Source organism: Protopterus annectens, chromosome 15.part0 (assembly GCF_019279795.1).
Source record: "Protopterus annectens isolate FY-2018-M chromosome 15.part0, PAN1.0, whole genome shotgun sequence".
NCBI classification, from domain to species: domain Eukaryota; kingdom Metazoa; phylum Chordata; order Ceratodontiformes; family Protopteridae; genus Protopterus; species Protopterus annectens.
Genome location: NC_056749.1, coordinates 535,974,821 through 535,997,116, shown reverse-complemented (window position 1 = coordinate 535,997,116; position 22,296 = coordinate 535,974,821). Strand labels below are relative to the sequence as shown.

Sequence of the window (22,296 nt, the reverse complement as noted above, 5' to 3'; positions counted from 1 at the left end):
ATACATGTAAGCAGTATATAAAACTATAAAGGTTTTATATACTATAAAGAGAGTATGACTTGAGGACAAGGTTGATACCACTTTGGTGAAGTCTAATGGAGCAATGGAAGACCTAGCAGTGCTGTGAATGGCGACACCTGGGTGATCACCTGTGTAGGAGCCATTTAGGGAAAAGGAAGCCTAGCAGACAAAGATACAAGCAATGCTCTACAAATAATGCCTGTATTCAAAGAGAAGGTATAACTATAAACTGCTGAAATATAGATGGGCTCTGATATTAATGGGGAGGAATTACAGAGTGCACTGCAAAGACTGAGTTCAAAAATAAGTTAAAGATGTAAATAAAAAAAGAAAACTGTACATATGACTGTGTGCAAAAAAATGGAATTATATTGGGGTGCAGAGGTATGTAATATGCTGCAAAGACTAAAAATATAGAAAGGAATACTGATGCTTGATTATAAAGTGCAAACATCTTAGGAAAACATGAAGTAAACCGTGCATTACAGGGAATGAGTATCTTGAGACCGAAGTTAAATAATTGGTAATTAGTATAGGAATTCTTTAATAAATTGAAACTGGCTAAATTATAGGCACTGTACTGCAAAGAAGATCTGTATCTGAAAGGAGATAAAAATAAAGTCAACACAATACTATTGAGGGATAAAGCCATGACTATGATTTGGGTTATTAGTGGCTCATGTGACTCTGGCACTGACTGGGTAGGACAGCTGTGCCCATCCTGAGAGGGGGACAGGCATAGGCACACAATGTAGCTTCAGCTCTCTGACAGAGAATGTGGAGCTAACCACACAGTGCTCCTGAGGTATGGATGAAGTGGTTTGCCAATTTCAGTTCCTTGCGGAACCAAGGAGCAGTTCAGCACTGTTTACCAACTGCATGTCCCCCGTACAAGGCATTATGGGAATACACGGTGAGCGGGGTTACACAGAAATAAAATACTCCTGGCAATAGTGTGTCTGAGAGCTGGGATGCCTTGATCTGATCTCTTGTTCATCCCCAACCATTAACGGCATACGTCCGGGGGCCAAGGAAGAGTTGGTAGACCCAACAAATGATGAGAGGCAGTGAGATTCCCTGATGGTCACCCATGGGAGTGAAAAATAAGAGCAAAACATTAAAGGATTTAAAATTAACAAGAGAAGTAATGACACAGCAGTATGAAAAAAAAAAAAAAAAGTGTACATCAGAGGGTGAATGCAGTCTAGCTATATCTACATCTGTTTATCTAGCTGTAAACTGTACATGAGTATATGTGTGCTTAACAGAGTTAACTGTATGTGTGCTTAAAAGAGTTAACACAGATTAAGTAGTACTTCCAAACATCAATGAGTTTGTAAATTGAGACTGAAATGATGGTTGGTAGCACAGAAAGTGTCTAATAGAAAGTGGCCATTCACAAAACAACGAGAAAATGTATGAGTGTGTGAAGAAACAGAAACTGAAGAGTTCTAGCACAATGGCAACCTGCAGTACACAGTAGTCCAGTAGTTGTGGAGGTTAGAGTAATCTGGGGCACTCATTGTACAAGGGGCACTCCCTAAACAGTGAATGAATACACAACTACAAAAGTAAAATGAGGAGGATTACATGGGGTAGAGTTCCGGAAAAGCAAATATTAGTAAGCAGTTAAAAAACCTAAAACATAAGCACTCCAAGAAGTTGAGGAATACTCTAAATAAACAAGGAGGAACTGCAATGAACGAGGAAGGAAGCAGATGAGCAGTACAGAGAGGGGTGTGGTAAAGGTGAAGTATGAGAAATGCAGCCATAGAAAGGTAGTTATTTAAAGACGTTATCACAAAATATTGGTGACATCTAAAAGTGAAAATCATGAATATAATGAAAAACATCAGAAGAGGAAAAGTAGTTGTAATTTGACTATATGAGATGATAGACGTTAAAGGAATTTAATAAGTTAGGAGAGGGTCTATAGGAGGTGCTGGGTATGTATGAAATAAACTGGAGAGAAAATGGAGGCATGACACTGGTACCCTAAAAGAGGTAATGGGAAAATGTAGGAAGGAAAAGGAAGAAAAGAGGCCAGAGTACAGTGACAGTGAGGACAGGAGTGAAATGAGAATACAGAAAATGTGTAACGACCAAAAAGAAAAACAACTGCCCTGAGAAAATGCTTTAACAAATGGAAGCAGATGCGAAATAAGGGCAGACAAACAATAAAAGGGTTGTTAAAATAAACTTAGACCCTAGGAAATACAGGATGCTTGGAAGTGGAAGTTGTAATGTATTGAACAGGGCAGAGTGAGGTGAATAACAGGACAGAGAGACTGGAGGAACACTTGAAAAAAGAGGATGAACAGGAGGGAGTTTACAAAAGATGGGAACAAGCAGGCAATTAGGCATGACCTACCAAATACCCTGATATTGGGTGATTTCAATTACCCTACCGTTAACTGGGAAAACTACTCAAGTACAAACTCCCAGGTCCAGTGCTTCCTGGAATTTATCAACTCAAATGCCCTGGATCAGCTGGCAAACTCCCCTACCAGAGGTGAAAACATATTGGACCTGGTCATCACCAACATGGACGACAGGTGTTCCGCACCGGAGGTCAACCCATCACTGGTTAGATCAGGCCATAAACTAATCACTCTGGATGTCCACACCACACCAAAACCCCCAACCAAGGAAACCACAGTGAAAAATGTTTCTATAGCAAACTTCACCTTACTTAAGACAGCGGTAGTAAGTTTCACAGCCCCCACACTAAAGGATAACAGTGTCCAATATGCAGGAACCCTTACAAATGCACTCTATGAGCACCTACAAGGATGCATGGATCATGCCACCCCTAGCAAAACCAAGAATCACTCCCCTAAGAGAAGGAAACCAGTCTGGTGGTCCCCTGCCATAAACAGGCTATACAACAGAAGGAGGAAACTAGTTCAGAAAAAAAGCAAATCCCAAGAAGGAAAGCCATCCCTGATCAGTATCAGTAAGAAACTAAGGTCCCTCATAAAATCATCCAAGGCTAACTTCAAAAGAGAAATAGCCAAGGATTCGAAAGATAACCACAAAGCCTTCTTTAGCAACTCGCAGATATGCTCTGAGCTAGTACAAAATAGCACAAAATACACAGAACCTACTGATATTGCCAACATCCTGGCAGATAGATTGAGTGCAAACTTCACCGCCCTCTCATCCCCAAAAGGGCCCACAACTATACTGGAAAAGTGTAGTGTCCCAGAAATCACAGATGCACAGGTGAAAACAGCCCTTTCAAAAGCCAAAAGCACAGACCAATGGGGCCAGATGGTGTCCAAGGCTGCGTCTTGCATGAACTACAGAACGAACTAACCCCCCACCTAAACACACTGTTCATTCTCAGCCTCTCCACAGGCTACGTGCCCATAGAACAGTGCACAGCAATGGTTATTCTGCTCCACAATGGAGGGCCCACAACTGACCCTGGTAACTATCACTGCATAAGCCTGACTAGCCTGGTCTGAAAGGCTACGGAGTGCATAATCATGGAACTCATTAACAAAGACATTGGGAACCACCAAACACTTGACTGGTCCCAGTTCGGCTTTGTTAATGGCAGAGCATGCCTACTAAACCTGGTTGACTTCTTCGAGACAGTCACCAAGGCCATAGATGAGGAGAAGGTGGTACACACAGCCTACCTTGACCTCAGCAAGGCTTTTGACACCATTCCCCACTCAGGAATTATAGAAAAACTCACCAGCCTGAACATAAACCCCTACGTCACAAGATGGGTTGCCAACTGGTTTACAGACAGAACTTACACTGTAAGAATAGCGGGCTCCAGGTCCGACTTTAAACTAGTCACAAGTGGTGTCCCACAAGGCTCGGTCCTGGGACCCCTACTGTTCGGCATATACTTTTCAGAAGTACAGGCAAACACAGCAGGACTATGGCTAACCAAGTTCACTGATGACTGCAAACCGGGAGCCATAACTGACTCTCTGGCTGACATGGGCATTCTCCAAAAGGGCCTTACTGAGACAGACACCTGGTGTCAAAGTCATGGCCTCAAGCTAAAAGGCTAAAAAAATGCATAGTCATCCCATTTGGGAAAAACAAAACACCCATGAATTACCACTTAGGTGGCAGCCTCCTTAATACAGAAGAGGTAATAAGAGATCTGGGGATCCAGGTAGATAGTAATCTCTCCTTTGACAATCATATTGCCAAAGTAGTTAGGAAATCCTTCTATGTAGCCCATCTAATTACTAAAGGGTTTGCATCTAGAAATAAAGAGGTTATAGTGCCCCTCTACTCGTCACTCATCAGACCCATCATAGAGTACAATGCCCCATTTGGGATGTACCTCACAAGACATTTCCAACAGCTGGAAAGACCACAAAAGTACCTCACCAAGAGGATTACTGGCCTCAAACATATGTTCTATACAGCCCGACTGGAAAAACTCCGGCTGTACTCAGTAGCATATCGCTTACTCAGAGGTGATCTCTGCCTGACTTACAAAGCCATGTCCAACTCAGAACTGATGGACATGCTCCACCTAAAGAAATCCAAGTCACTGCAAGCCACTCATTCTAGTAAGCTAAACCTCACCACAACAATAAATAGAACATGCTGGAGGGCTAGATTCCTGTCACAGAGACTCCCCATGCTTTGGAACAAAATTCCTAATTACATTAGGCAGAGCCCCTCACTAACACTCTTCAAGAGAAACCTTGACGAATGATTGGGTAACAGAAAATACACCCCTGGGATCACTTCATTGGCTCTTCTTGACAGAGGCTCAGTTAATTAATCAATTGGGCGGTGAAAGCTGACACACTCTGGCTAGGCTTATAAATGTCCTCAGGCAGATAGCCTAGTACCTACCTATGACAGTTTCTTGGCGAGGGAATGGTTGGGAGGTTACATGATGAAGATGAAAATAGGGGAGGAGGTTATATTTATCTGATCGTATGTGTATAACTAAGGAATGGGTAGGAATAGGGAAGCATGTACAGTACAAAGAATGGAGGCAGAATGAGATGGCAAGATGGGTGCATATTAAATCATTGATGTAAGCAAACATCAGGATTCAGTGCATTACTTCCAAACCATCAAAAGAACATCTAACCAATGCGCCCATTCAAATTTCAAAAAATGGTGCAAGCCCCTCCGTTCTCCCATATGACCAAACAACAGTGGAGAAAAAAGTAAACCCCCTAAACCCTGTTGTGTGGTCTTTGCAAATTCTGAAAGTTTCATTTACATGCAAAATTCCTGCATCTCCCATCCTCTCAATATCTCTAAATAGATTAAATCCAAAAAGGCCCAGCAGTGAGGCTAAAATCAAACGTTCTTACCCCCCCCTCTGTTGCCCAATCTTGAGAAAATCCAATGACAAACAGAAAAAAAAAAAAAACAGGAAGTATTATCTGGCCTGGAGAAAGAAGCTGATGTAGCAGCTTGGAATGCAGAAGATTAGGGAGAGGAATTACAAGACAGAAAAATATCTGGCAAAATGGCAAGATGTAAATTGGGATACAAGTTAGTAGGAAGAGGGATAAAACTACTGACACTGAAGAAAACATTAACGGGGAAGGAGAAGAGCTGAAAGGGTTAGAATACTTTCAAAAGGGATATGGAACTGACATAAATAATTCTTCAGTGTGTAACCAAAGTGTAAGTGCAATAAGGAGGCAATGTAAAAAAAATATCTAAAACAGAAGAATAAGTAAAAGAAATTGCATGAAGAGGCCAAATGATAAATAAAGGCTGGCAATGAAAGGAGGAGCATTATGGTGTAGAGCTGCATCCTTAATTAACCAACAAGTAAGGGGACTGGTAAACTGAAAACAAGATGAGAGAGAAGGAAGTGAGTGATTTGGCCAAAAGGGAATAGGCAAATGAGTGGAGCAATGTAAAAGAGAATATAAGGCTTTCATATCAGCAGATGAAAATATGCATTTATTTTAAACATGGAAATTTAGAAGAATGGGGAAGTAAGAAGGCTGGTTTTGAGTCAGTTAAGATACAATGCATAACAATGAAGTAAAAGTAAGATAATAGAAATTGAGAAAAAAAAAACATGCACTACTGGCTTAAAAACTGACATAGAAACACTGCAATTTATCAAAGTAATATGTTTGTAAATTATAGCATCAGGTGAGTTTTGGAAAAAAAAATCAGATGATGATGCAGTTGTATTTCTGAGTGAAATAAACTCTGTGCCGCACACATACAAGGAAGTTTATAGGCAGGGATGAATGGCAATTATGGTGAAGAAAAGGCACAGAGAAAACAGCTGGTACATCTGACAAGTAAAGATGTGACACACACTCATTCCTGGCTTACCTTTTAGCATAGCTTGTTCTTCCCGCTCCCTGCCAGACTCAGGCTCAAATTCTATTAAGAGAATTCACAACATTGTGGCCAAAATATTCACGCCTCTCCATTGGTAGAGTCATCTACCACACCTGGTAATGAAAGAAACATATATTATGAAACACTAGTATTGCAAAGTAGAATTCCACAAACAGAAATTTTATAGGAATTAAACAAGAGCAGGACAATTTTTTTCCAAATGATTAAATCTAAATCATAAAGCTCCACATAGTACAGCAACCTGCTTACACTACACTTTTTTTCCAAATTGTTAAAATATTCAAGAATAATTTTTTTGGCTTATGCTAATTTTTAATTAAGGTGAAGAACTTTGGCAGCTATAAAATTCATCATGACTATGAAGGTCATACACAAGTACTGTGTCACAAGTAAATCTCCAAAGTACATGACAATAACAGATTGGTCCTATATGTCAGAAATGATGTTCATTTCAATCAAATAATATACTGACAGCAAAATCGTATAAATGGCTGGACTCTACGACTTATCAGGCTACATAACAACAATAACAGTAGTGACATCTGATCTTCAGAACTTCCTAGGGACACAAACTAAGCTTGCATCAAGTAGCAGGCCATCAGTTTAGCCTAAATAGGCAGTGATTCAGGTACAGCACTAATAGCCCAGAACATAGTAGAGGTCTGGAAACATACTAATCAGAATTTACATGACACCATGAAACTCAACAGGCCATTAATAAGGAGTCTTGCAGAACTTCACTTGTATTTCTGTATAATTTACTTAGTTATCTACCTTTATATAAAGGAAATGTTTTCCTTTTAAATCTGTGCATCACTAGTCTCATTTATATCACTTTTTTCTGGCAATGTGATTCACATCAAGCCTATACAAGACCTAGGCAAACTTATCAAATTGGGTGCAGAAGACGCTGGGGAGGACAAATGGGAATGAACAGCTATTTGCATATCCTTCTTGGGAACAAACTTATCAACTTGGGTGCAGAAGAAGCTAGGGAGGACAAATGGGAATGAACAGCTATTTGCATATCCTTTTTGGGAACAAACTTATCAACTTGGGTGCAGAAGAAGTTGGTGAGGACAGATGGGAATGAGCAGCCATTTGCATATCCATCTTGGGAAGGAGGAAAGCAGCCCTGTCTGCTTCACTGCTGACAGCCACTGGAAGATGAGCACTGCACCAAGTAAAGTATAGGGCAAGGATATGTGCTTAGCTCTGCCAAGATGTACACCTGCTCTGTAGCCACCATCATACTTTAGTAGCGACACTCATGTGACTCAGAGAGGAAACAGCAGTCCCCTATTTCATGGGTATGTACAGATCAACCACTAGAGGAGCGGCATTAGGCTGTATCAGAAAAAAAAACAGATCTGCCTGTATGTCATCCATGTCATGATCAGCATTCATCCTTGATTGGTTCTCATCCCTGTATAGGGGAAAATGGATGGACATAACTATTGGCTGTAGACAAGATGGTCAGTATCCATGTGGATGGAGGCAGAAAAAAAAAAGGTCTGTACACATGCAAGCAGAGCATGAATATAAGTTAAAACCGGAAAGAAAAGTTTGAGATTAATCAGTTTTTAATGTATTTCAAGGATTATGAAAGAATAATCAAAGTAAAATAATTCTAACATTAGTAATATAACAATTATAATATTTAAACCTCTATATAAAACATAAACTGAAATCATCTCTTTACTAGCTTCAATAAAAGGAAGAAAATATGTGAAACATCCGTTTCAATAGTACACTTTCTCTGGTTTTAAGCTGTACTTTCAAGATATGTTAAAAGCTTTTTTTAAACAGTGTACCATTTTGTGGGTATTTCCATTGTCTGTTCCAAAAATGTTTTGTGAATATATATATATATATATATATATATATATATATATATATATATATATATATATATATATACACACACACACACACATATGTGTGTGTGTGTGTTGAGTTTTTAAATCCCTTTCCTAAACATCAGATCCTGCATTATCTTGCTACTATCTGAAATGAACAGAACACAGGATGGTAAGATAACTCAGTTTCCTGTATTTTTTAACTTTAAAATAAAAAATAAACAAAATAAATAAATAAATAAATAAACACTTTTCCAGTCTTGTAATACTTTAGGGATGTTATCTTAATCTACTGATGAAATACTTACCCTACAGAAACAAATTAAAAATAACTCTGAAAATGAACTCAGAAGTAAGATTTCAAATTATCCATTACTATGGCATCTCACTTCCCTCCCTCTTTAATTAAAATATATAATTGCCGGCTACTTTGTAGACAAGGTAAGCACCAACAGTAGGTGAATTGATATAGCTGATGTTAGTGCACACCAAAGATCTCTCATCATATTTAATGATAGAGTACAGAACTGATATTTGAAACTTCATGGCTAGTTTTATTTTACTATTTTATTCTTACATTTGTTAACTGGTAAGCATGTTGGTCTCTTTTCAAACATAACCTACACCAATTGGCAAATGAAAATGGTATTTTACAATGAAATTAATAAACAATTAATAATAGCCCAGTGACAAAAACAAACAATATATTAGTACCTCAGTAAAAAATAATTTTAGACTATTATTGTATTTAGAATACTAAGCAAAATTTTGCTATAACGCCCACAATGCAAACAGCATTATAACTCAAATCAGATTGTGGCACTAAAGGCTCATGAATCATCTTTGAAAGGTTATACCTTGATTACACTGTGAAACTTTCAGGTTAATAACAGAGTACTCAGTTACGAAACTCACCTAAAACTGCAGTTCTACCCTCAGAACTTAGTGCAGAACACTTTAATATTTCCCCCTACAGGTTTAGCCACTTGAAAACATAGCATTATAGTACAGCAAACTACAACTAAAACTACATATGTTTTTTGATGAAATATAAAGGAGTTTTATTTCAATGTATTGACAATTCTGCAAGGAAGTATCTTAGGCCATTATTTTACTTAGTGTACTTAGCAGAAGTTTACCACTTTACCTAGAGTGAAAACAAGTATATTACAAAATGTCAGGCATACCAGTTCAAGCCAAGAATATGTGTCTGCCTTTGAGATTATTACAAAACTAAAACATTTTATTTGGCTACAAAACATACCTGGGATGGGGATTCTAACCACACAGTTTCCAATGCAGCATCCTTCTAAATTTGTTTCCACAGATTTTAGCTGCTTAAAAGCATGGCATTGTAGGCTCATCATATTACAACTAAAACTAACATTGTTTTCTAGAAAATATGTAGTATTTTCCTTTCTGAGATACTGTGAACATGGTTAACGTACTCAGAACATTAGTTTTACTCGGTCTTTTCTGCAGTGCACAAGTAGTCCAAAGGTGGAAACAAAACATAATACTAGATTGTGACAACAAAAGTCGCTCTGAAACTCTGGCTTTACTAACTGTATATAAGAAGCCATATGTCAGATCCCTGAAGACAGCTCAAAATGAAATAATTATGGGACTTGTAATAAAGTACTTTGGTACAAAACATATACACATGCTGTCCCAAAGGATTGTGCCACTTTTGAGAGGGCACACTACCTCTGAATATGAAGTGATCACAAAAAGTACAATGGCCATACAGCTCTTTGACAGCTCAGTCCCCCCACCCCAAAAAAAAACATATTAATGATCAATCTGAGATGATTCTGAAACTATTTTATTTCATATAACACCTGCACCCATCCTTTTCTAAAGAAATTCAGTATTCCCCAGATAGAAACCAAGTACAGTACTGGACTGTGACAACTCTAGCCCTCTGAAATGCTAGCTTTGCTATCTGTATATAAGAGGCCATATCTTAGTTCCCAGAAGAGAGTTCACATTAGATAATATTCTAAAACACAAAAATTTTCCCTCAGAGGATTGTGCCCCTTCTGAGAGTGTACCTTATCGTTGACAGAGAAGGAATCATAGGTTCATAGGGATATACTAGATTAATGGCTCTACCCATGGCTAGGGACAGCAGCTGCTCCCTACCCCCATCAGCTGTAAATACATTCCCCAGTTAAAACTTTTTCTTTTTAGTTATTAGTAAACCAAGATAAAGCTCTAGGCAAAATAAAAGTAACACACTTGTAAAAGAGAGGCAAAAAGGTACTTAAACTGGCACTTTTTGTCTGCTTCAAACTAGGTGTCTACCTAGAAAGGAAACAGCTGCAATCAGGTCTATAGATTGTTTTTCCCTACTAGATTCTAATACCCCCTGACAATTTGGCTATTTAAACACTTACCCTGCAATTTTTAGCCTGGGGGTCTATAGATTGTTTTTTGCAGCATTTGCTGCTCAATTTCTGCATTTGCTGCTCAATTTCTCCTGAGTGTGATTTTCTACAAGGACTAACTACTTCACATTACCTGTGACCACTCCCACTCCCCCTCCTCCAATATTGTCCCAGCAAAGTTTTTTTAAACCCCTGGAGCCAGCTTGGCTTACTCACAGCAGCTGCCCATTCCCTTCATCTTGTGGTGTATCTCATTGTAAGTGTTTGAGATTAACTTTTTATATTGCAGCTAAGGCCTCTACAAACTCAATTGTTCTATTGCTTTCTTACTTTCAGCATTGCTACTGTTGCAGAACTGGTCTCCTATTTATACAAGTTGTAGACAAAGTGTTACAATGTATCATTTTCCAGTCTGACTTGGTGCTTAGTGTGCTTCATGCTGCTAGCACTTACAGATGCTATAGTATCAATCTGGGTTGCTACTCCTCATCACTTTTGTTTAGTACATACTTTTTAGTTAAAATAGATGCTAAGCAGTCTGAGTGTTCTGTGATTCAGTTTGAAGGAAAGCATAAGTGAAATACAGAACACCATATTATGGCTAAAAGTCCTGCTTTGCTGCCAAGTCAGACCGATCCTTAGTTATTTTAACTGCTGTACCATGAGAATATTATAGCAGTGTAGATATGTAAATGTCTGTGTTGCAATATTTAAGTACTGTTATATGCAATCTGTCTGCTACCTATATTATCCAGTGCATAACACGAAGTAAGATTTTTTTTTTATGTCAAGGGCTTCATATGCGAATGCATAACAGTTGCCTGAGCCTTTTTTACTAAACACTTTGCACCTGTGTAAATAGTATAATGTGCTGATACTCTTAAACCCAATACCCTTCTTGCCTGGGTGATAATTTATTATTTCAGTTACTTTTTAAAGCACTTCTCTCTCATTCCCCTTTCAGAGACCTTAACATAATAATTTTTCTTGTCTCCATCTTTTCATTTAGTGACCACTGTCCCAGTGAATGGGTTCTCTCTCAGTCCCCACTTGCTGAATTCTTGGCCATTGACTGCATCTGCAGTGAAGAAACTAGCCACAAGGACTCAAGGGCTTTAAAAAGAAAATAAGTTACTGCAGGTGTCTAGCTATGTTTCCCTCAGCCTGCCACTGTAGAAAGTACCTGGTCTAAAGCAGAAATAACTGGCTCTACCCATGGCTAGGGACAGCAGCTGCTCTCCACCCACATCAGCTGTAAATACATTCCCCAGTTAAACTTTTTCTTTTTAGTTATCAGTAAACCAAGATAAAGCTATAGGCAAAATAAAGGTAATCCAGTAGATGCACTGGAATTATCCACTTGTTAAACAGAGGCAAAAAGGTACTTAAACTGACACTTTTTGTCTGCTTCAAGCTAGGTTATCTACCCAGCAAGGACACAACTGCAATTTATTTATTTATTTACATTTGTTGACCAGGAGTGTCCGACTGGACGTAGGTTCATTTTCAGTGGAGGCCCAGGGAGAAAAGCTCCACAGTTAAAATAAACAGACCGTAGTTACATTGGATTTACATAGCGATTAACAAATTGATTAACATAGTAATTCATTACAGTTACAGATGAAGAACATAGTACATCAGTAGACAGCTAGAATCTTTATCTGCAAAGTACATAACAGACATTAACAATTGTTACAATAAGAAGTTCCTGCTGTATAATAAGTACTAGGCTTAAGAGTATCCAAGCTTGTTATAATCAAGGTAATTAGTGGGGTGGAAAGAAAGGTAGTTGGATGGGGTGGGTGATATTAGAGTGGGAGTTGCAAGGGCATAGCCAGCATGTTTTTAGGTGCACTTTTAGTAAAGTTTTGAAGTGGGTGCATAATGGTATGGAGGTAATTGTGGGTGGATGGTAAATGTGGGGTGCAATCAGGCCTATAAATTGTTTTTCCCTACTAGATTCTAATAACTCCTAACAATTTTGGCTATTTAGACACTTACCCTGCAATCTTTAGCCTGGGGGTTGGTCTATAGATTGTTTTTTTTTTTTTGCAGCATTTGCTGCTCAGTTTCTCCTGAGTGTGATTTTCTACAAGAACTAACTACTTCATATTACCTGTGACCACTCCCCCTCCCCCTCCTCCAATATTGTCCCACCAAAGTTTTTTTTAATCCCCTGGAGCCATCTTGGTTTACTCACAGCAGCTGCCCATTCCCTTCAGCTCATGGTGTATCTCATTGTAAGTGTTTGAGCTTTACTTTTTATATTGCAGCTAAGGCCTCTACAAACTCAATTGTTCTATTGCTTTCTTACTTTCAGCATTGCTACTGTTGCAGAACTGGTCTCCTATTTATACAAGTTGTAGACAAAGTGTTACAATGTATCATTTTCCAGTCTGACTTGGTGCTTAGTGTGCTTCGTGCTGCTAGCACTTACAGATGCTATAGTATCAATCTGGGTTGCTACTCCTCATCACTTTTGTTTAGTACATACTTTTTAGTTAAAATAGATGCTAAGCAGTCTGACAGTGTTCTGTGATTCAGTTTGAAGGAAAGCATAAGTGAAATACAGACCACCATATTACGGCTAAAAGTCATGTTGTGCTGCCAAGTCAGGCCGATCCTTAGTTGTTTTAACTGCTGTACCATGAGAATATTATAGCAATGTAGATATGTAAATGCCTGTGTTGCAATATTTAAGTACTGTTATATACAATTGCTGTGATAGTTTACTACTGCTATATCTATGATAGAACTGTCTCTTAAAATTCATGGGCTACCTAAATTATCCAGTACATAACACTAAGATTTTTTTTTTTTATGTCAAGGGCTTCATATGCGAATGCATAACAGTTGCCTGAGCCTTTTTTACTACACACTTTGCACCTGTGTAAATCATATAACGTGCTGCTACTCTTAAACCCAATACCCTTCCTGCCTGGGTGATAATTTATTATTTCAATTACTTTTTACAGCACTTCTCTCTCATTCCCCTTTCAGAGACCTTAATGTAATAATTCTTTTTGTCTCCATCTTTTCATTTAGTGACCACTGTCCCTGGGAATAGGTTCTCTCTCAGTCCCCCACTTGCTAAATCCTTGGCCATTGACCGCATCTGTACTGAAGAAAACAGCCACAAGGACGCAAGGACTTTAAAAAGAAAATAAGTTACTGTAGGTGTCCATCTATGTTTCCCTCTTAGCCTGCTACTGTAGAAAGTACCTGGTCTAAAGCAGAAATAGCTGGCTCTACCCATGGCTAGGGACAGCAGCTGCTCCCCACCCCCATCAGTCGTAAAGACATTCCCCAGTTAATCTTTTTCTTTTTAGTTATAAGTAAACCAAGATAAAGCTCTAGGTGAAATAAAAGTAACCCAGTAGATACACTGGAATTGCCCACTTGCAAAATAGAGGCAAAACAGTACTTAAACTGCCACTTTTTGTCTGCTTCAAACTAAGTATCTACCCAGAAAGGACACAGCTGCAATCAAGTCTATAGATTGTTTTTCCCTACTAGAGTCTAATAACTCCTAACAATTTGGCTATTTAGACACTTACCCTGCAATCTTTAGCCTGGGGGGGAGGGGGGTTCTAGCCCGCTTCGTTCACTACACTCACTTTGCTCCCCTCCCTGCCCCCATTTCCACCCACCCCCAGTACCTCTACATTTATTTTTAGCCTTAACCCTACCTGTAATTACCACCAATTAGGCTACACCACTAGTCACCCCCTCCCCTACATCTAACACAATCATGCTCCTAACTAATATAATAACAATCCTAACCTGCGTAGTTCTAGCTGACATAACCTACCAAGGCTCCACAGTCACATGCCCCAACAACTTCCACTGTACTCTCTCAACACCCTCTCTCAAACATTTACACTATGACTACACAACCCCTGTCATCAAAAACATCCTCCCAATACACACACTCCATTACCAAACACCTAACACACTCAAAAATAAAATATCCCTAAGATACCATAAGCAATTTACTATGTATATAAAACATATCCTAAACACCCTCTATAAACTAGCCCTCGCTGGTCTCCAAGGTCCTCCCAAATCCAACACAAACACAAACCCTAGTCAAAACAACCCCCCACAACTCAACTCCTAGCCAACAAAAAGACAACAGACCTAATTATAATGTCCCTAAACATCAGAAGCATATGCAATAAAAGCCAAGAACTACATGCCAGCATAAGCATGTATTCCCCAGATATTCTCTTCCTAACTGAAACCTGGCTCAAATCTCACATCAAAAGTGAGGAAATGCTTCCACCTGAATACAACATCCTTCGCATAGACAGATTGTCCAAAAAGGAGGTGGTGTAGCATTGATATTTAAACACCACCTCAATATTCAACTCCTGAACACATCTGTCCCTCACCACAACAATGAAGAAATCCTTTATGCCAGTCTCAAACAATCAATATCATAGGATGCTATTTCCCACCAGGGCAAAATATTACACCCCTAGGAAATCTCTTGAGCTGGGCTACTCTATCTCTACCTCAGGAAACCATCATTCTCAGTGACTTTAACATCAACTGGCTATTCTGCAATAACAATCACCCAACCATTCACCTTAATCTCATCCAATCCCCTATCCGAATCAACAAAAACCCCAACAATCATACCTTACTTGACTGGATCCTAGTCAACAAAGCCCCTCACTTTTACCTAGCAGGCTGCTTACCTGACAATCTTAGTGACCACTCCCCCACTTACCTAATTCAGCACAACACAAACAGTCTCAAGCCCATTATCCACAGACAAATATTGAACAAATCCAACTTCAACCCCAACTCCTTCATCCCCTTCCTGCAAAAAATTAACTGGTCACCACTAAACTACCTCAACCTAGATGAGGCTGTCCACTTCTTCAACTGTACCTTCCTCTCCATCCTAAACACCCATGCTTTTGTAAGAAATGCCAAAGTCAGATCCAGGTATGCCCCATGGTTACAAAAGACCACCAGAACCCTAATGAAATCCAGAGATAAAACCTGGGAGCACTGGCGACTAACATAAAATAACTCAGATAGGCAATCATTCCTTGAACTGCGTAATAAAGATAAAAAGCAAATAAAATTAGACAAATCCCTCTACTATAACTCCACCCTAAACTCTACCAACCACAAAACTAAACAATTCTGGTCCACTATTAACACTATCCTCCACTCAAGGAAGGTTGATACCCCCCAGCCATCCATTCCCCCCTCCTCCAGCAGTATTGCTGAATACTTCAAGAAACACTTCACTGAAACTATAACATATCTAAACAAACAACACTTCCCTACAACAGCCCCCAACACCTAACCCTAAACCCCTCACTCCTCTTTTCTTCTTCACCTCAGTACCTACCTCCAACATAAAAAGACTATTGTCAAAACTTAAACCCACCAAACTCGCAGCTGACAACCTCCCCTCTGAATACTTGAAGATTGCAGCTGATACACTAGCCTACCCAATTTCAATTCTAATCAACCTTTCCATAACAGAAGGCTATGTTCCCTTGATATGGAAAATATCCCACATCATTCCCCTCCACAAAGGCACCCCCTCCACCGACCTCTCCAATTACCACCCCATTGCTGTCCTTTCCCCTCTCTCCAAGATACTTGAAAAATGCATCAACACCCAGGTCTCCAACTACCTCCTAGCTAATAATCTCCTCTCCAAAACCCAACATGGTTTCAGTCCATATCACAGCAATACCTCCACTCTGCTCTCCTTCACCAATACTATACTTCATCACAAAAACAATGGCCTCTTCTCTACTGAGGTATTTCTAGATCTCTCAAAGGCCTTTCACATGGTATCTCATAAGCTACTACTCTCTACTCCCCCCAACCTCTCCTTCTCACAATCAGCCTGCAACTGGTTCCACAGCTATCAACACGGATGCCAGCAATCAGTAATCTGGGATGATAACCTATCACCTCACCTCCCAGTTACTCTCGTGATAACCTATCACCTCACCTCCCAGTTACTCTCGGAGTTAATCAAGGGTCTATCCTTGGCCCTCTGCTATTCTCACTTTTCACTAACAACCTACATACTGCCACCACACAAGCGTCTCTTATACAGTATGCAAATGAATCTACTCTCATCTGCTCTACCCCCACTCTACCAGAACTACAACAAATCACACAGGACTCACTCTCTTCTGTAGCAAGCTGGCTATCCAATTTTCAGCTCCTACTCAATCCAAGTAAGACAAACCTTCTCCTGTTTCAACCTTCCAAACCACCCAAAACACCCCACTTCAACATTCTCACCAAAGACAATACCATCATCTCTCCATCAGAACATACAAAATTACTCGGTGTGGAACTAGACAAAAAACTTAGATTTGACACCCATATATCTCTCACATAAGAAAGTTCACAAGAAACTTGGTGCATTATATCAAAACTGCCAATTCCTAACCAAGGCGGCTAGAATCTCCATAATCAATTCCCAGCTAATCTCCACCCTACTCTATGCATCCCCCATACTTACCAACCTTAGACAGACCTACACAAGCTAGATGCTTGTTACAACAGCGGTTACACGGACGGCGCAGTGGTGCAGCGGTAGAGTTGTCGCCTCACAGCAAGAGGTTCTCCGGTTCGATTCTCAGCTGGGGTGCCTTCTGCCTATTCTAGAGCATGGGGATCCTTTAATTAGCATATCTATCTCTCTGCCTGCATCCTTTTTTTTTAAAGTTAAAAGCAAAAATCTAGAGTTTCTTGTGCTGCTCATGCTTTTATGTGTTGGTCAAAGGCCAGATTTCTGTATACATATGTTCCCAGATCTCTAACTAGCAGGTCATCTCTTAGGGCTATCTTATAAATGGAGTAACTTGCCAGGGTGGACGTTTTCCCAAAAGACACCATTATGCACTTCTTTACACTTAGTTTGTGGCTTTGGCACCAGTCATTTGACTGTGTTACACTATCTTGCAGGATGTTAGTGTCATGGGGGTACTTATGATAGTTCCCAATTTGCAGTTGCCTGTGAACTTGGTGATCCAGAGGCCCTTGACATTAGCTGTGAACTCTGAGAAGTAAAAGCCAAACAGGAGTGGGCCCAGCACAGAGCCCTGTGGTACTCCACTGGTGACCTGCCTCCTGGTGGACTAGTCAGACTAACAGGTTTGTAGTTCCTTGGGTCAGTTGATGGTCCACCCTTGTTTAGGGAGATAACCACTTCTATCCTCCATTCACTTAGTGTGTTTTGAGGCTGTAGTTGAAAAGTTATTCAAGTGGTCCTGACAGGTCATGTTCCAAGCTATTTAGAAGGCAACTTGGGCTACTGTTGGGCCCCACTGAGGCAGTGTTTTTAGCCTTAGTGAGTGCTGCTATGACCTGCTCCCTGTTGATAGTTATGGGGGTTATGCTGCTAGGGTTTTCACAAAGAGTGGTAGGGGGAGTGAGAGAATTTGTCCTCCAGCCGATTAGCTATGTTGCTGTGCTCATTGAAGGTAGTACCATTTACTACCAGTTCAGCACACTGCTCTGTGTTACTTTTGAGGTTTCATACATAGCTGTAAAAGGCCTTAGGGTTGTCTTTAGCCTGAGAAGCTATCTTCACCTCATAATTAGCCTTGTTGATTTAATTTGTCCTTTTAGTGTTGTACTTAGTTTTATTTGCGAGCTCATGTCATTATGAGAGTTGTTCGTTCTGATTTTGGCCATTACTTTTTTCATTTTATTATGCACCCTGTTAAGATTAGGATTCCACCAATGTGGTTTGTTTTTGGTGTTTGTTATGGGTTTACTTTTGATAAGTACAGCAGCCTCTATGCAGCCATTTACATGTTCTGTGAATAATTCTGCATAGGTGGTTGTGAACTCTGGATTAAAGGAGCACTAAATTTTGATAAACTGTCATTTAATAGGATGAAGTTTTCTTTAGAATAGTTTATAACTTTAATAGGTTTTGCTAGGTTTTCCAAGTTGTTTTTTTATTTTGAATGAGGCAGCTTTGTGATAGGACATCACCAGTGAGGATGTGACATGGGGTGGGGGTATGTGGGATGCAGATGCAGCACTCTCCCATATTGGTGAAAACAAGAACTAGTATGTTTGAACCACTGACTGAACTGTGCACTAACTATTCAAGTGCATTTGGTTTAATAAAGTTCAGGAAATGTTGAGCCTGTAAGTTGGTGGCACTGTAGGTTTCCCATTCTGTAGAGGGGCAGTTAAAGTCTCCCATGAATAGAGCATTTGGTTGGACAGACAGTACCTCCGATAGGTCTAGATAAAAGTTGTGGGGTTCTTGAGAAAGATGGTAACCTATAGCTTGCTATGATATGGTAAGGGATTCTAGATAAGGTGATATGTATGAGGATGAAATCCAGGGTATCATCCTGTTTAACCAACCTTGAGATATACTTGTTGCTACTGTAGATTAAAACACCTCCAGCTTTAGTCCCTGTCTGTGGGGCTGATGGTCTAAATGTATGAAAGACACACTAACTTTGCAAAGCTGGAGTACTTCCTGTAGCTTTAAATCATGTTTCCATAATGAAACAGATGTCTATAGTCTCCAAAGTGAGGACAGCTTGTAGGGTATAGAGTTTCTTGTTAAGGCTCCTAGCATTGAGAGGTAATACATTTAGGTTCCTTTGGGTTTTATATGCTACATCTGTAGGTTTATCACTTTGGCATTGTCTAAAATGATTCTAAGGGGCTGGATAAAATTTTAGCCAAAATCTGGAAGCCTGGGGGAGAGGTACAGGCCATCTTTGACTTAGCAATGTGGTCTATTGACCATGTCCTTCCAGGCTAACAGGTATTGAATCTGTTTCTATTAACAGCAGAAAATAAGCCAATTGTTAAAGTCAATCATTGTTTTGTCATTCTGAGGCATCTTCCTTGATGAAGGCAAAATGCTGCTCAATGCAAGGCACATACCAGCTTGGAACACATTTTCATAGAAGTCCATAATGTTTGTCCTCATATAATCCAGACAGTTATGTCTCAGGTCATTTATGACCACATGGACTATGACAGAATCATAATGGTACATGTGGTACAGTGACTTGAACGTATATGTAACTTGGTGGACCCTGGCTCCAGATAAGCAACTGACCATAATATTCTTCTTGTCCAGTCTGTTAAGTGGGGCATCTGTGTGTCATACAATAGGGTCCCCTATGACAAGAGTCCAGGGTAAAGTGCTTGCCTCGTGGGCTTTGTTTTTGGGAGATCACTGGGGGTGTGCTCATGTGTGGTGTTTGGTGATGCTTTTGGTGTATGCTTTAGAGATTGCTGGGGATGGACACTGTTTGCAGGCTTATGAGGTCTTTGAGGTTTGGGAAGATTGCTTTTTAGGGCTTCAGCATAAGATGGTCTATGTGTGTGGACACTAGGTGTGGTGGATGTGTGTTCTTGACAACCTTGTTTGTGTGACATTTTTTGCCTCCAAGGAATTTGTGTATGTACATCTCTTGCATAGTGTGTTGGTTTCTTTAGGGATTAAAAGGTTGTAGGTGAAAATGAGACAATTGCTACATTGTCTGAAGATGTCAATCTACCAATCTGGATATGCAGACATTTATAAATTGCATATCCATATTGTCCAGGCATGTATTAGGGTGGGCTTTTAGGGTTTGAGGACTAGGTTTTTCAGAGGTCTTCTACAGTGATGTCTAGGGTTAGGGACTAGAGTTGCATAATGCTATTATATGGTATTACTGCTATCTGACATGCAAGCAGCTTGACTTTGTACAATGCATCACTAAACTGCAGGTTCCAGTCCCAGTGCAAGATTTATAGGTTAATGTCTGTATTTTCCAACTCAGATAGACCAGGCAACCACTCACTGCCATTAGATGGAATATTCCACTCCTCTTAATGTAAAAGGACAAAAAAGATTGCTTGGGAGTGCATGCTACCACAAAACACCTTTAAAAACTATCTAGGCAAGGCACTTTCAGTCAGTCAGACCAATAGCAAGACACATTAAGCAAATGCAGTAATTTTACTCTTAAATTCAGATAAATGCACAAATAAAGCAAGAAATTAGAAGTCGATCACTAAAATAGCTTCTGGAAGTGTGATTTTTGAATACAAATCCCAATTACACAAATACTGTGGTCATATTGGTCTTTGACAGATAATGTCACCTCCCTCAACAATCAAAACAATAATCAGTTAAAAGTGTATATATATATATATATATATATATATATATATATATATATATATATATATATATATATATATATATATATATATATATATATATATATATATATATATTTATATGTGTGTGTGTGTGTATACATACATATACATATATATATATATTTTTTTTTTTTTTTCAAAACTATTCTCAAAGACCACCTCACTAATAACTGGCTCTGCTCCTGCACCAAGCCAGGCTAATGCCACATAAGCCCACATAAAATGTCATCCCCTAAATTTTATAGTCTCCATGTATACCCCACTCCCACTTGTTAACACTACCTACAATAAGAGTATAATCTGATAATGTATTTTATTTTGTAAGGGTATACATGTATATACATATTAATGTATATTCAAATGATCAACTAAAGATGGACCCCTGCCCTCAAAAAAAAAAAAAAAAAAAAATATATATATATATATATATATATATATATATACATATACACACACACATAGGGTGATGTACAAGAGTGGAGGAAGATGCACACAGGTTGATTATATCCTATGTAGGAGGGCCAGTCTGAAGGAGATTGGAGACTAAAGTGGTGACTGGGGAAAGTGTAGTTAAGCAGCATAGAATGGTGGTCTGTAGGATGACGTTGGCAATCAAGAAGAGGATTAAATGGTGGAAGTTAAAAAAGGGTGATTGTGAGGTGGAGTTCAGGGAAGAGTTAAGACAGGCACTGGGAGGCAATGAAGAGTTACCGAATAGCTGGGTAACTACAGCAGAGCTAGTAAGGGAGACTGCTAGGAAGGTGCTTGGTGTGACATCTGGACAGAGGAAGGAGGACAAGAAGACATGGTGGTGGAATGAGGAAGTACAGGAGAGTATGCAGAGGAAGTGGCTGGCGAAGAAGAAGTGGGATTGTCAGAGATGAAGAAAGTAGACATGAGTATAAGGAGATGAGGCGCATGGCAAAGAGAGAGGTGGCGAAGGCTAAGGATAAGGCATATGGAGAGTTGTATAAGAGATTGGACACTAAAGAGGGGGAAAAGGACCTGTACCAATTGGCTAGACAGAGGGACAGAGCTGGGAAAGATGTGCAGCAGGTAAGGGTGATAAAGGACAGGGAGAGAAACATACTCACAAGTGAGGAGAGTGTGTTGAGTAGATGGAAAGAATACTTTGAAGGGCTGATGAATGAAGAGAATGAGAGAGAGAGAAGGTTGGATGATGTGGGGATAGTGAAGCAGATTAGCAAGGAGGAAGTAAGGACAGCTATGATGAGGATGAAGAATGGAAAGGCTGTTGGCCCAGATGACATACCAGTGGAAGCATGGAGATGCTTAGGAGAAATGGCAGTGGAATTTTTAACCAGATTGTTTAATTAAATTTTGGAAAGTCAGAGGATGCCTGAGGAGTGGCGAAAAAGTGTTTTGGTATCTTTAAGAATAAGGGTGATGTGCAGAGCTGCAGTAATTACAGAGGGATAAAATTGATCAGTCACAGCTTGAAGTTATGGGAAAGAGTAGTGGAAGCTAGGTTAAGAAGGGAGGTG

General features: G+C 39.6%; 1 protein-coding gene across 2 annotated transcripts in view; it reads right to left on the bottom strand.

The window, feature by feature from the left end:
* Positions 1-6,441, bottom strand: part of LOC122789899 (mucosa-associated lymphoid tissue lymphoma translocation protein 1-like) — a 696,960-nt gene extending 690,519 nt beyond the window's left edge. For both annotated transcript variants that reach the window (XM_044057339.1, XM_044057340.1), the window contains exon 1: positions 6,325-6,441. In XM_044057339.1, the coding sequence (XP_043913274.1) occupies positions 6,325-6,334 (10 nt within the window). In that variant the 5' untranslated portion in view covers positions 6,335-6,441. The remainder of the gene's footprint in view (positions 1-6,324) is intronic.
* Between the last annotated feature and the right edge of the window lie 15,855 nt (positions 6,442-22,296).